General features: G+C 37.6%; 1 protein-coding gene across 2 annotated transcripts in view; it reads right to left on the reverse strand.

Annotated features, from left to right (window-relative positions):
* Cep83 (centrosomal protein 83) overlaps positions 1 to 14,898 on the reverse strand; it is a 92,744-nt gene that overhangs the window by 16,884 nt on the left and 60,962 nt on the right. For both annotated transcript variants that reach the window (XM_013111928.3, XM_021225971.2), the window contains exons 11-13: positions 6,995 to 7,070; positions 5,109 to 5,266; positions 2,987 to 3,116 (exon numbers count right to left, since the gene is read on the reverse strand). In XM_013111928.3, coding sequence (XP_012967382.2) covers positions 2,987 to 3,116; positions 5,109 to 5,266; positions 6,995 to 7,070 — 364 coding nt within the window. The remainder of the gene's footprint in view (positions 1 to 2,986; positions 3,117 to 5,108; positions 5,267 to 6,994; positions 7,071 to 14,898) is intronic.

The following is a 14,898-nucleotide window of genomic DNA, read 5'->3' on the forward strand; positions in this document are numbered from 1 at the left end:
ATGAAGAACGTAAAGTTTGCTGCCCTGATATAAATTATGTTTGCAATAATAGAAAAATTGTGATAGAGTAGTGTTTGTTTTGAGACAGTCTCACTGTGAACTTTGCTGGCCTATGTAGAATTCCCTATGTAGACTAAGCTGGCCTCAAACTCCACCTGCCTCTGTCTGGGCCTCTGGGGTACTGTGATTGAAGGAAGGGTCTACATCATCATGCCTGGATAAAAGCTTAACAAAAGCAAGGAATCGTAAGAGTTAATGCACAGTGATTATCCCGGCACAGGAAGTAAGACTAATATGAAGCAAGGCTCCAAGGAGAAAACTTCAAAAGGCCTGGAATCAAAGCAGTGGGAAGCTGGAGAGCAATGGCGCAGTGGAAAGAACACTGGAGTGAGAGCAGAAAGTATGACTGTATACCAGAGACCCAAGCCAGGGTTTTCTGAAACCAAATCCCCCCTAAGTAGTTCAGGCTGGACCTGAACTCACACTCTTCTTGCCTCAGCATCCCAAGTGCTGGGCCTATAGGCACACCCCACCATGACTTGCAAAGTTTGGATTCTAATTAGTCAAGTTATTTTGGTTATCTACAATTTCAGTTTCCCCGATTTGTGAAAGCTATCTGAAAGCTAATGTCACTTAAAATCACAAAATTACATATTCTTACATACGTAATATTATTTGTATCACACACACACACAGAAACACGGGGGGGGGGGGGGAGAGAGAGAGAGAGAGAGAGATTAAAATTAAGTTCCTCGGGCAGTGTTCCAGATGGTGTGATAGCTCCAGGTTACTGTTACTCACTGTGAACTGAGCAATTTCCTAAGACTTAAATCATAATCCAAGTAACACATATTAAAAGGTGAAATAAAAGCTGAGTGTGGTGTCCCAGCACTTGAGAGGCAGAGACAGCAAGATCTCTAGCAGCTCAAAGCCAGGCTGGTCTATGTAGCAAGTTCCAGACCAGTCAGAGCTGCATAATGATACTCTATCTCAAAAACAACAGAAAAAGATGAAATGAGAAACTGGAGAGATGGTAGTTGAAGGCTAGGACACCTGGAATTTCAATCCCAACACTCACCTAACAAAGCTAGTACTTAATGCAAACCTGTACCCTCAGCACTAAGGGAAACCAAGAAAGGGAAAACACTGACACTTGTTGGCTTCCAGGCTAGGCTCAAAAATACACCTGTGCTCTAGGTTCAGAGGCACCCTGCCTCAAAGGAATAGCTGGAGAATGATAGAGGTACAGGTCTTCTAGGCATAGGGAAGTGTACCACCCCCAATCCTTATCCCTATACCCCCACAAATAAATAATAAATGAATAGCTAAAAGTGAAATGACACCATGTTTTCACCCATCAGTTGGTTACGTACTTAAGAAGAAAAAAGTTTGCATTATTGTAGGGTTTTAAAATATCACCTCCTGCCCTCTTTCTGGTATACCTATGATTATTGTTGATAATCTCTGTCACCACCGTATGTCACTTTTGTTCCAAAACAAGTCAGCCCAAATTGCCCTAATAATTCGGATCTGATCTTCACAACACGTATTCCTAATATTGCAACATAAAAGTTTATCTACAAAAGGTAAACAGCTCATAATACTTTCTAGAGATTTCTGAATTCAGATGTTTCTAAACTTCAAACAGTACAAAGATTGGAGTATGAATTCTAAAATCATCTTGAGTCATTAAAAAAAAGTCACTGAAATTTTACTAATAGCCTTTCAGAATTAATATATGGACAGAAAGGAATACAACTGACAAAAAAAGAAAAAAATGTGCTTCTATGTGACTAAAAAATATTGGGTTTCTTCTATAAGAAATGTTGTCTTCTGATCTCAATAGTATACTATTTTTTTTTTGTTTGTTTTACAAGACAGGGTTTCTCTGTATTGTTTTGGAGGCTGTTGGTCCAGCCCGGCTTCGAACTCAACAGAGATCTGCCTGCCTCTGCCTCCCGAGTGCTGGGATTAAAGGCGTGCGCCACCACCGCCCAGCAGTATACTACTTTTAGTATTATAAAAATTGACTTGTTATTTCGCTTATGCAATTAATGACTCCTTAACTTATCCAATAATATACAGATATTAAGATACTGGTATAACTGCTACATATTTTTTTTTCACATTGTCTTCTTCACAACCAATGTTGCTGTAAAGGGAACATATCAAATGGAGACATATCAACATACACACACAACCTTGTCTCTCCCCACACCCAGGTCCACTGAAAAGAACAGCTGAATCACTGCCACAATGAGTCATGGCTGCTGATGGAATCTACTACAGTTCTTGCTGAAGCAGAAAAAAAAAAAAGCTGTAACTATTGACTAGCTGAATCATCTGGCTACTTAATTTCCATGAAGTACTGCATTGTTTCTAAGAATGTGAGGCTTTTAAACTCTAGAAAAATATATGCCTACAAAGGACAATTTGAGAAAGCATCAAGGTAGCAATTGTCAGAATGGCTTCAGAAGCCAGGGTAAGGCTAAGACCCCACTGCTATGGCAAGGAGACACTTGCTTCTCCATTTTCTAAGTTGGAAACAAACACTCTTTTTTGTTGTTGTTTTGTTTTGTTTGAGACAGGGTCTCACTATGTCGCCCTGGTTGGCCTAGAACTTGGACATCTTGGGAAATTCTATGTCCCCAGATCAAGAATAGACTTAAACCACAAAAGCAATATTACAGATGTTAAATATGATCAAAACAGGTTTAATCATACTATAACGTAAGTGAACAATGAGTCATGCACATTTGTATGTAGACTGGCACCAAAAAATGTCTTCTATAAGAAGATATATATTAACTCTAAAAATTTTTTAGAAATAGACCTGTTAGTTGGATTTTCCCAATTATCTCTGCAAGATTAATACAAAACGTGATGTTTAGATGTCAAACACAAAGTGTCAGCCTCAATTATACACTTTATTCTTGGAAAATAATGTTTGACTCTACAGAAACCATTTTCATTAAGAGGCACTTGCCTTTTTCTGAGCAGTTGCAGCTCTCTGTAGTTTCTCTTTAGCTTGATTATATTTTTCTTCTCTGTCAGTGATACGCTCATGAAGTTTATGCTTTTCTTCCAACCACTCTATCTGTTTTTCCTCCAATGTCCTGTCAGAGAATATGTATACAAACCAAGTAATTTAAGAGAAATTCTTAGATCAAATAGGCACTATCATAAGTATTCTCCCTGCCTGTCTGACCACACCCTATCTTTTCCAGCTGTACAAACTCTTATATGGCCACATATTTCCTCACATTGTCCCTACAGAGCAAGTTTTATAAATATGACAATGCACCTATAATAATATATATACACCGTGTGTTCAACAAACTCCCTAGATTAGGTCCACCTGTTCTGTCTTTTAAATAACTGAGGAAACTGATGTTAAAAGCGTTTATTAATTTGCTAAAGAAACATCTATTTTATTGGCAGGCTAAGCGTTTAAAATCTGAACAATGATTACAAACACTAAGCTGTGAAACTGTGCCTACTAATGGCAGTTAAAAACCAAGCATGATGCTCGGTGTAGGAGTGGACTCCTTAACCCCAGCACTCCGGAGGGTTAGGCAATCTGGTCTCTGTGAACTCAAGGCCAGTCTGGTCTACATAGCAAATTCCAACATAGCCAGGGCTACACAGAGAAACCCTTTCTCAAAATAAGCTATTCTGCATACTTATAAATATTATGAATTTTATTATCAATACTATGAGCATTAAAAGTCAAAATAACAAACTCTGGCATGTTAGATTACTTGTCTAATTACTCATATAGCTTTTATGTACATTAAATCCTATTGATCTAAAAACCAGTATTTTGCTTTGTCTGAGTCTGGGAGCTGAAAACTTAACTCAGAATCATGCACACTCGAAATAAGCAGTTTCCTGCTGAGTTCTGAGCTCTATCCATAGCTCAGTTATAGTATCTGGAGCAATTTAATGAATACCAGTCAGAAGTCAAAAGAGTTAGGATAATCTGTCAGCGACACTGTGTGTCATTAGAATTCTTACACGCATTTTAATAAATACTCAAGGATCAAAAATATATACACTTCTTCTTTGGCAAAATAGTAGTTAGAACCTCTGGAACTTCACAACACATTATAGAGATACATCTTTCTTACTCCATCTATAAAACACAGACAAGCCTTAAAATAGGTTGTTGTTGGTTTTTCTGCTTTTTTGGTTGTTGGTTTTTTTTTTTTGTTTGTTTTGTTTTTTTGAGACAGGGTTTCTCTGTGGCTTTGGAGCCTGTCCTGGAACTAGCTTTGTAGACCAGGCTAGCCTCAAACTCACAGAGAGCTCCCTGTCTCTGTCTCCCGAGTGCTGGGATCAAAGGCGTGCACCACCACTGCCCAGCAACAAGCTTTAAAATATGAAAAACAGAAAAACTGCAGAGAAAAAGTTTTATATAGTAAAACTGATTTAAGAACAAATTTGGAGAGAAAACTGTCCTATAAATAAAAATGACATGCTATAAAAAAGCAAATATAAAACAGTATTCTACATTTATTTGTTTTGCTTTTTTAAATCTATTTTTGTGGTGCTAGGGATCAAATCTCTATATAACAGCCAGACAACTGTACTGAGCTAAACCTTTAGTCCCATTTTACCACATGCCAATTTTTTTCTCCATGTATAAATCCTGAGCATACCCAGCACATTTTCCTTACCAGTTTACTGTCTACTATTAGTGAATTTAAAGATAAAAAGAATACAAATAAGAAAATAACTTTGCAAAAGGCTGGTTTTAAGAAGTCTATGTCCTTGTGCAACACACACACACACACACACACACACACACACACACACACACAAAACCAAATAATTCTGTTCTCTGGCATTCAGAACAGATTTGTGAAACCATGTTCTGATTTTCTCAATGAATAAAGGCTTTTCTTTAAGAGTTTTCAGAATACTGTGCTCAGAATTTTAAAGGTCCTTCATCTGTGCCTAAACCTTTAAAAGCAATTTAGGAGTTCATTTTATAAAATGAGAAAGTACTCTACCTACAGATACACTCAATGTTTTAATCATCGATAAACTACAGTAATATAGTAGAAAGAAGAAATAGTTTGTACACAATAAAAAGCAAACTCTACTTTTCAACTTCTAGTTGCACTTTTTCAGCTTGGCTTCTTAAATTTCGGCATTCTTGTTTTAATCTCTCCACCATATCCTTCAGCATTTGGTTTGAATTCAGCAAGTCATTCTCTGACTGTGTCAGCGAGGTCACCTGGATCTGCAAATGACTGATTTGCTTAAAGGAAAAAGAGAGAAATAGAAAGACACTAAGACATCCATCGAGGTATGTGGGAAGCAGAGTAGCCCCCTCAGAAATGGCTCTTTCTGGTGGCAAGGCCCACAGGGATGCCCTGTAAGTGAGATCACAAATAGCAAGGGCTAGGGTCATTTCTCACTATAACCAAAGATTTACAATACCATACACCATATCAAAGGGCTGCAGCATTAGAAAGGTTGAGAACAACTGCTCTAGAGCCATTTATCAACACATGTGCCAAACTCACAGACACTACTCCATCCCCAATCTACCTTCATGTGGAAGCACTTTTTCCTCATTGGCTAGAAAGATTTAAACTGCTTTGGGTTGTGGTTAAATAGACCTCACTGGGGACAATTACATATCTACAGCCTCCATAGGCCATTTTTATTGTATCATCTAGTAAACATCTTCATTTTTTTTCTTTCAACTTCTCCTTAGACATTCTCTAGAAGACCTTTCAGAGTTGACAGAATCAAGAGAAGTAGCCATAAGCCTAGGACTCAGCTCAGCAGTAGAGCACACTTGTCTAGTTAATTATGCACACACACCTGAATTTGGTCCCTTATAGTCACCAAAAGCAAAACATCATCATAAGATTCATGAGTCAATAGAAACAGGATCTTACTCCTAAGCCTAGGCAGGCCTCAAACTCATGATTCTCCTACTTCAGCCTCCCAAGTGTTAGCATTATAGCCAAGTACCACCCAACACCCAACAAGAAGCAAGATTCTTAGTACAATAAGTTAGTAAAGTGGGAAATAACCCCATTATATGACTGATAGCATAAAAGCTACATAAGGTAAGACTATATACATGCCTGTGGAACAATTACTAAAATACAGTAATATGGTGTGTCTCAGATTTCTATTTTAGAATAAATTTCTTCATGTAAAACTAACTCATTTTCTTAAAACTGGGGTGGAAAGCATTGACTCTATATTACAATTTTCTAACTAAGCAACTTTCAAGAAACTTAACTCTAGATCCACAGGATGGTGGAAACTCTAATGTCTAAGTATTATAGCCATGTGTCTCAGAGAATAAAACACTGTACCCTACCGGTTAAGGCTCCCTAACTGCACATGCAAGCAATGCCAGCTGGCGTGCAAGCTTCGTTCTCTCCTAATTAGGGCCCAGAACTGCACAAGTAAAGCAGTATCAGCTGATGTGCAAGAATTCTAAATGGAACCCTTACTACTCATATCCAAGAGAATAGAAATACTTCAAGCAAAAAGAAAAAAATTGAAAACAATCTTACATATTTTGCCCAACACTATATAAATATTTCCTTTAATTAAAATATTAATCTCTTCCCATCAATATAATTCTTAAATTTTATACAGATATAGCAAGAAAACAAAAACAAAACCCATTAACACATTACAGAATATAAATTTACATTTGTAACTTAAAATCTGGATATTGCTAATTAATTTTAAAATTCAGAATGCAAAAATATCATTTTAACAATAATTTAAAAAGTTTGTCACAGGCCATAACATACCAATATTTTAAGGAAACCAGCAAAAAATAAGTCTACTAAGTTAAAGCAGAAAAACTGAAATATCCTTATATAACAGCTTCATCAGTATATTATCAGTTATGGTGATCAGACAACACAGTACTGATTATGATTAATTGCAATAACTACATAAATTAGACTTTAAAAAGCATTCAACAAAATAAAAATGTGTATTACAACACCTGTTTCAGCTCAGAATTTTCAAGTTTTTCTTTCTCTGCTTTCTCTGTATTCACAATTTGTTGTTGAAGTTTTAACCTAAAAAACACAACCAAAAAAAAAAAAAAGGATTATGAATCCATCATTCATTTATTTCACTGAACTGGGTAAGCATTCTACTGAATGGTTGTTTGACAAAAGGCACTACACTATACCCAAACCTAAATATGTAGGCTCTCAGCAGCTACATTCGGTCCACATAAAGCAATACGAATCACTTCTTTCGTAACAAGAACTAAGTATATGTAGGGGCATCCCTTCTATTGCGGGTACTGGAGATGTTTACGCATAAATGCCAGAAACAATAGCTCTAAAGCAGTGGTTCTGAACGTATGGGTGTCACAACCCCTTTGGGGTCGCATAACATATTTACATTAGGATTTATAACAGTAGCAAAATTACAGCTATGAAATAGCAATTTTATGGTTGGGGATCACCACACATGAGGAACCGTATTCAAGAGTCATGGCATTAGGGAGGTTGAGAACCACTGCAAGTCTCAATGAAGAGTCAGGAATGCTTCTCCTTGTTCTTCACAGTAAGACACTATCTTATTTCCTAATTCCAGCTGTATTTTCACTCCTTAAATCATTTTTGACATTTGAGCATGTTTACACGCCACAGAGAGTGTGAGGTGGGAACAAGTATGGGAGTTGGCTCTCACCTTCCACCGAATGGATTCCAGGAACTGAACTGAGGCCACTGGGCATGATGGCAAGCACTCTGTCTACTGAGTCATCTCACTGTCCCATCTCTCTCAATATTATGTTAATGTGCTTCATTAAATGTTTATCTTTCTTTCCTTGAGATTTTCTTTCTGTAGTCCATCTTGACCTCCAACTTATTATGCAGCCAAAGCTGACCTAAGATGGCTATAAACTCTGGTCCTTCTGTCCCCACCTCCCCCAAATGTTGGGATTGCAGGCAGGTGCCCCACTACACATGAGGAACTGCTGGACAATCTAACACAGGTTTCATGCAGGCTGGACAGGTTTCACTCTACTGTTCTATATCCCCAGGCTCTCTTCCATGAAGGTTTAACAGTGTTAGTCCTCCTTGATCACTGAGCTAACAATTCTGTCTGTAATGATGAAACCCTAAGAGTGCAGAACACAGCTATGCTACAGTCAGAATGAAAAACATATCTCACTGAGGTCAGGCATTGACATAGATTTTGTCAATCAGTAAGAAAGAAAGTCCCTAAAGTCAAGGCTGAGGAATTATTATAAAATGAATTACACAGATATGAATAAAAACAACGGTGCCTTACATAAAGAAGCTAAAGGCAAAGAAACCAATGTTAAAGAATATCTTAGTAAGAAACAAATAACACTATCACTACTGAGCAGACCCTCCTCCAGTTCACATACTGAAACAGGACCCAGCTACAGTCTAAAACTGACTGGAGATGTTTTTCCCCAGAAGAAAAACAGCCCATGCTTTAAGATAACTAATCTAAGATTCTAGAAGATGACAGACATTAACATAAAATTAATTTGTAGGTATTACAAGGGTTTAAGAATACCACCAGTGGTTTTAAATCAATGTAACAAAAGCATTTGAGAAAAGTAGAAACCAAAAGATAGATTATTGAATAAAACATATATGCCTCTTGATTATTATGGATCTTGAGTATTTATGGTATGCCCAAGTCAAAAGAAGCCTTCTAATAAAAGTGCAAAGTACAAAATAAGTGAAGCTGATTTTTATGAAGGGATTAGTAAAGGCTATGTAAGAGAGAATTTGAACTGGGCTACAAAGGCAAAGTAAGTGTCTGAAACAAAGAAACTACATATATACTGTAGGCGAAGAATATAAATGAGACCTTAACAAAAAAATTATTAAGAGTACTCTTACTAAGGATTATTTTCTATTGCTGTGACAAGACCCATGACCAAAAGCAGCTTGGGGAACAAAGGGTTTTTGTTTTGTCTGTTTTTTAGCTACAGTGCATAGTCCATTACCCAAGGAAGTCAGGGTAAGAACACGATGAACTAATGCAGAGGTCATGGAGGATCACTGCTTACTCTGCCTGCTTTCTTATAACCACCAGGACACCTGCCCGGAGTGGTACCTCTTCCTACGAGTTGAACCCACCCATATCAATCATCAATCAAAGAAAATGCCCTCACAGGCTAGACCACAGATCAATCTGGTTAGGTCATTCTCTCAGTTGAGGTTCCCTCTTTTCAAATGACTCTAGTTCATGTCAAGTTGAGAAAAAACTAACCAGGACAAGAGACAAGTTGGCAGATTAGAAGGAAGAGAAGCACAAGGGCTACCAGTTTCAGTGTCTGCAGTGAGAGTAAAACTAAAAGAAAGAAGAAATGATTGTATTGTTGAAGTGAATAGTTCTGAGAGATGACAAAGCCCAGGGCATGGACAGTAATGGGATGATAAACTTTTAAAAATGCCCGAGTGAGTATACAAGAAGCTACATAGCTGAACATGAATAGTTCATCAATATGGATAATTGATGGCAAGGGACAGGAATAGAGACAGTTTGAGCAAGATATTAAATACTTCATGACTGTTGAAAGATTAGTAGACTATAACTGGAAGAGGAAAAGAAATAAATTAGATGCAACAAATATCAAGAGAAAATCATTTTAATCAAACCTGGTCAAACAATGATCGAAAACAAGAATAGTTTACCATTGCCGATTTCCTTGGTTGATTTCTTGTTTGAGGGGGAAAAGAAGTAATAATTTCCACTTAATGGTACTGACAGTTAAGAGGCTTTAAAAGAAAATGTTGAGTCACAAAATATTTCATGGTAATAGAATAAAAGAGGCTACATCGGACTGCTGCTGCTAGGTGTGTAGTTCAGTATGCTAGTTTAAGACTTAAAGCTTCATTCCCAGCATGAGAATGGGGTGGGGTGGGGTGGGGATGGCAGGGGGAAGGAAGGGAGATGGAAAGAGAAGGGAGGAAAGGAGGCAGAGGGAGGAGTGGAGAAACATGGGAGAGGTAGAGAGGGAGAGAAAGAACTTTATTAAGTAGGTAGTAAAAGATTAGGAAGTGAAGGATAAGTTGGAGAATGATAAACAACAATTATTTTATAACTTTAAGTATAATCATGGAAGAAGAAATAGGAGGTAGGATAGAGGGCCAAGTTACAACAGAGAATTCAGCTGTAGAAAAGCTTAACTGGAAATTATGGAATAGCATTAAGATAGAGCTGTTATAACCCTTCACTGCGATGGTCAAAGCCTCATGCAGCTGATATGCTGTTTAAACATTCAACACATATTTACTGAGTGATCGACTATAAATACTGAGCCTAGTTCTAACTGGTGTGGAAACAAGAAAAATGCAGACAGAGGCCCCACCAACAGCCAACAGTTCTATCTGATAATATGCTATCAGATGATGGACATCATCACCTCAGAGTTTCAATTTGAAAAGGCACTACCTTCATGTTGCTACTGAACACTTTTGACAGTGTGACTGAGGAACTGAAATCTTAATTTCTTGAAATCTTAGTTTAACCTCAGATTTAAACAGTTACATGTGAGCAGTAATACCATATTCAGTGGCAAAGGATCTTGCCTTCAATGTCCATTACCAAGAGAAAACAGATCAATGTGACAAGCAGTTCGTGGTTTCTCTATTATCAGAGATTCCTAGAACAAGTCTCTTCAGGACAGTGCCTCAAGACCAACTTTCTGAAAGCAAGCGTTCTGTCACTTAAGCACTGAAAACTGACTGGCTGTTGTTCACCATAAGAGAATTTCTTGAACAGGCATGAGGCCACTGAACCAAAGCATGACTACAGAATCGTGATATGATAACTGACATACATCATGCAAAAACATGCAACAGGAATCACTGAGCCCTTCAAATGCTACTCAAACCATCTCCTCTGTCACTTACTCTGCAGTCCAATTGTAAAGGAACTGGATTAAATGTCCAATTATAAGTCTAGTGTTTCCTAAGAAGATGACACACAACAAATAATTCTTCCCAAGATATAGATGGAAAATAGTCTACATTAAATGATTTTTTAAAAAGGGTCAATATCCACCTATGGGCAGCCAAATAAACAAGCAAACCTAAAGCAACAATATAAAAATGGAGACAACTTTAAGATATGCAAAAAATAAATTACATGGGCTGGAGAGATGGCTCAGAGAGTAAGAGCACGGGCTGCTCTTCCAGAGGACCCTCCCAACAACCAGATGGTAGCTTATAACCATCTATAATGAAATCCAGTGCCCTCTTCTGGCCTACAGGTGTACATGCAGACAGAACACTGTATATGTAATAAAAAGATAAAAGATATCACTGTGGGCTACATCTTAGGTGTTTCAGCCTCCTCCCTTGGACGATCACTGCTTTACTTTCTTCTCTTCCCTCTGATATCAAAACACACATCCTCCTGTCCCTCACACATGTCCTAGCTTAGCCAGAGCCTCATTCTTGACACACGGACAGGCCCAGAGATGAACATGTGAACCAAACCCAAACCACTTTCTAGATTTTTCTAACCTGAACTGACAAGTAACTGTTCTCCTTTTGTTTTGACATATAGTATTTGCATTACCGAGAAAACAGCAGAAAATAAGCCAAGGAGAAAGAGAAAAAGGAGGAGTGAGAAAAAGAAAGAAGGAAATAATATATCTGCTCATAGTTGAGTTGTTGATCCAGGGGTCCAAGAAAAACAACAGTGCAAAACCCTGTCCTTTCTACAGTTTGTCAGCTAACAAAACCTCTTTATTTTCTTGTAATGGTTTGTGTTAGTCCACTGCTGAGAGGGACAATTGACCCACTTCACCTTCGCATGGTTAAATGTACAGGAAACTTTATAAGTAAGTAGTACCACGGACTTCCAAAATACAAAGTGTATGTATGTGTTCATGTGGTGGGGGACATGTACGTGCACATTCAAGCATACATATACACACACTTATCTATGCAGGCACATATAGAGGCCAGACACTGACACAGGGATGTCTTCTTCAATAGCTTCTCAACCCTACTTTTGAGGCAGGGTCTCTCATGGAACAGTTAACTTGCTGTTCTGGCTAGCCTGGCTGGCCAGTCAGTCCCTGGAGCCACGTGGCTTGGCTCTCCAGCTGGCATTACAGGTGTGCAGCTATGCTTGGCTCTCCAGCTGGCATTACAGGTGTGCAGCTATGCTTGGCTTCTCCAGTGCTGGCATTACAGGTGTGCAGCTATGCTTGGCTCTCCAGCTGGCATTACAGGTGTGCAGCTATGCTTGGCTTCTCCAGTGCTGGCATTACAGGTATGCAGCTATGCTTGGCTTCTTAATGTGGGTGCTGGGGATCTACATTCAAGTCCTCATGCTTGTGCAGCTGCACATTACCCACCGAACCATCACTACCGCAATACTGAAGTATTTTAAAAAACACGATTCTTTGCACTATGACAGATTAGTGGTGAAACACCACTTTAATAAAAACAAAACAAAACACTACTATATAATAACTTAAAGCCTAGCAGATCAGCTACTTATCACATAGTGTAATTTTTAACTAATGGACTTTTTTCAATATCATTTACACTTTCTCATGTCAGGATCCATTGTTTTTAAAGCCCAAATCGTCTCTGACCTACCACAGATTCTACCACATAGAAGCTACAATTACAGTTATTTTAGTGAAAAAATAAGCACAGTTGGTTGATGTGATTAAATTTATACAACAGTAAATAAGAAGTGAAATCATAATTATATAACATTCCAAAGTGGGAAAATTATACAATCTTGAGAAGTACTCCTTGTGTCAGACTGTATATGGGTATGGTGCCCTTATTTTAAAAGAAGTATGAGGCCAATCACATTATAAATGATCTGGAGAAACTCAAGAAGAATTAAAAAAAATGAAATAGAAAATGATTTATATTGTATACTAGTTAAAAATGAACTGTGTGTATTTTATTACATGTTCCCAAATAAAACAAAAGCTATGGGAGTTTATTATTGTCTCTAAGTAAGGACAACTGAACATATATCACACTATGACTACAGAAGCTCTGAGCAAGAGAAGTACACTCAAACTCACACAGAAGACGCTCTAAATGCAAACAGAAACCATAATACAATAAAGTAACACATGGGGAGGGCAGAGTTAGAGAGCTCACAAAGAATATCTGGATTAATCGATTAAGATCTACCTAAACACAAAATATGGGCAAGACTGACTCTCAGAGGGCATTGCAGACTTAAGATTTTAGAATCAGCAGTGTAAGATCCTAAAACCTAATACACACACACACACACACACACACACACACACACACACACACACACACACACACACACGTCAGAGCAGTTCTTTCGTAAGTAATAAAAGTGGACTAGGAAATTTGCCTTAAGGCACAATCTAAAACTTTCTATGATTTTCAGTCATTTATCTTTAATCTTTATAATTAGCTAAGTCAGTAAGACTTAATTTTTATTTTAGAAAGCAAATATGAGGATTTGCAGGTACTGAAGGGCAGAGGCTCTAGCACTGTTTTATGAATGTTTTCTGCAAGAGTAATTCAGAAAATGACAAAGCCACACAAAACCACACCCTTGGTGTTAGTAAAAATACCCAAACCTCAAAACAACTACAAGTGAAAGGGGTAGTGGTGGAATGGCAACTTCCAACAACGCATCTTTCGCATTTGACTGCAAGACTGTAGATGCACACACCTCATCCATTAAATGAGAAGAATAAAAAACTTACATTTTGTTCATTTGCAATTCTAGACTATATGTTAACAGGTTGTAGAGAAAATACATTTTGCAAAAAGAAAGTAATGTAGAAAATTTATTAAGGAGACAAAAATGTACCAAACAAATGGAAGCAGAATAATGACATTAGATAATATAGAATTCAAGTAAAAAAGAAGTGAATGACCAAAAAAGGAGCATTTTGTAATGCGAAAACCCACAACTAATCATTAAGACATAATCTACAAGTATATCGCAAAGAGCACAGCAACCACCTTTATGAAACACAACTACAAACATAGCCAGAAACAGCTAATAATGTGACTTTAATATTATTTCATAAGGAGAAATCAAGTGAACAAAAATAACAAGTACACAGAAGACCTAAATTTAATGCGACAAATCTTAATGGCTTTATAAGAGTGTATGTATGTGTGTGCATACACAGCACACAAACACATAAATGTATCAAATGTTACCTGACTTGCAATGGTTCAACTTTAAAATCTTTAACTTTACAATGAGAAGTTTGCATGTATTCAGTAGAAAGAGCACCTCAAATTTCGAATGCTGATCGTTCACCAGGCTAGCACTATACAGTATAACATGCTCTTACAAAAGCAGCCGATGGCAGCACTGGACTGCCATGTGATGACGAAGGTAAATAACTCACATTTTATACTACACTGTGGTAGTATGATGAAATTAGGAAGTAGCGGTAAATACATTTTCAACTTAGGTAGGGTTGATTACAGTGTAACCCACCTAAGTTGAAGAGAAACTGTATTCACTTAACTTTACATATGGCTATGAGACCCACAAAAACTGACCACACTATAGGCATGAGGCAAATGAGGTGATCATTTATGCAAATTTTGAGACAGTCAGTCTGAGACTAATGCAAATGCCAGAGTCTGCCTATAAAGGTAAATGCTGGGGTTGGAGAGATGGCTAAGTGATTAAGAGCATTGTGTCTCTTGCAGAGGTCCCACTTCTGATTCTCAGCACCCATACGGTGGCTCAGAATCACCTGTAACTCCAGTTCTAAATCATATAACACCTTCTTCTTAGCTCTGAGGGCACCAGGCACATTCATGGTACACATACATGCAAGCAAACACAGGCATAGGCATATAAACATATACATACATATATATAGATAGATATAGATATGTCATATTAATA

Source organism: Mesocricetus auratus, unplaced genomic scaffold, assembly GCF_017639785.1.
Source record: "Mesocricetus auratus isolate SY011 unplaced genomic scaffold, BCM_Maur_2.0 Super-Scaffold_100011, whole genome shotgun sequence".
Taxonomy (NCBI): Eukaryota; Metazoa; Chordata; class Mammalia; order Rodentia; family Cricetidae; genus Mesocricetus; species Mesocricetus auratus.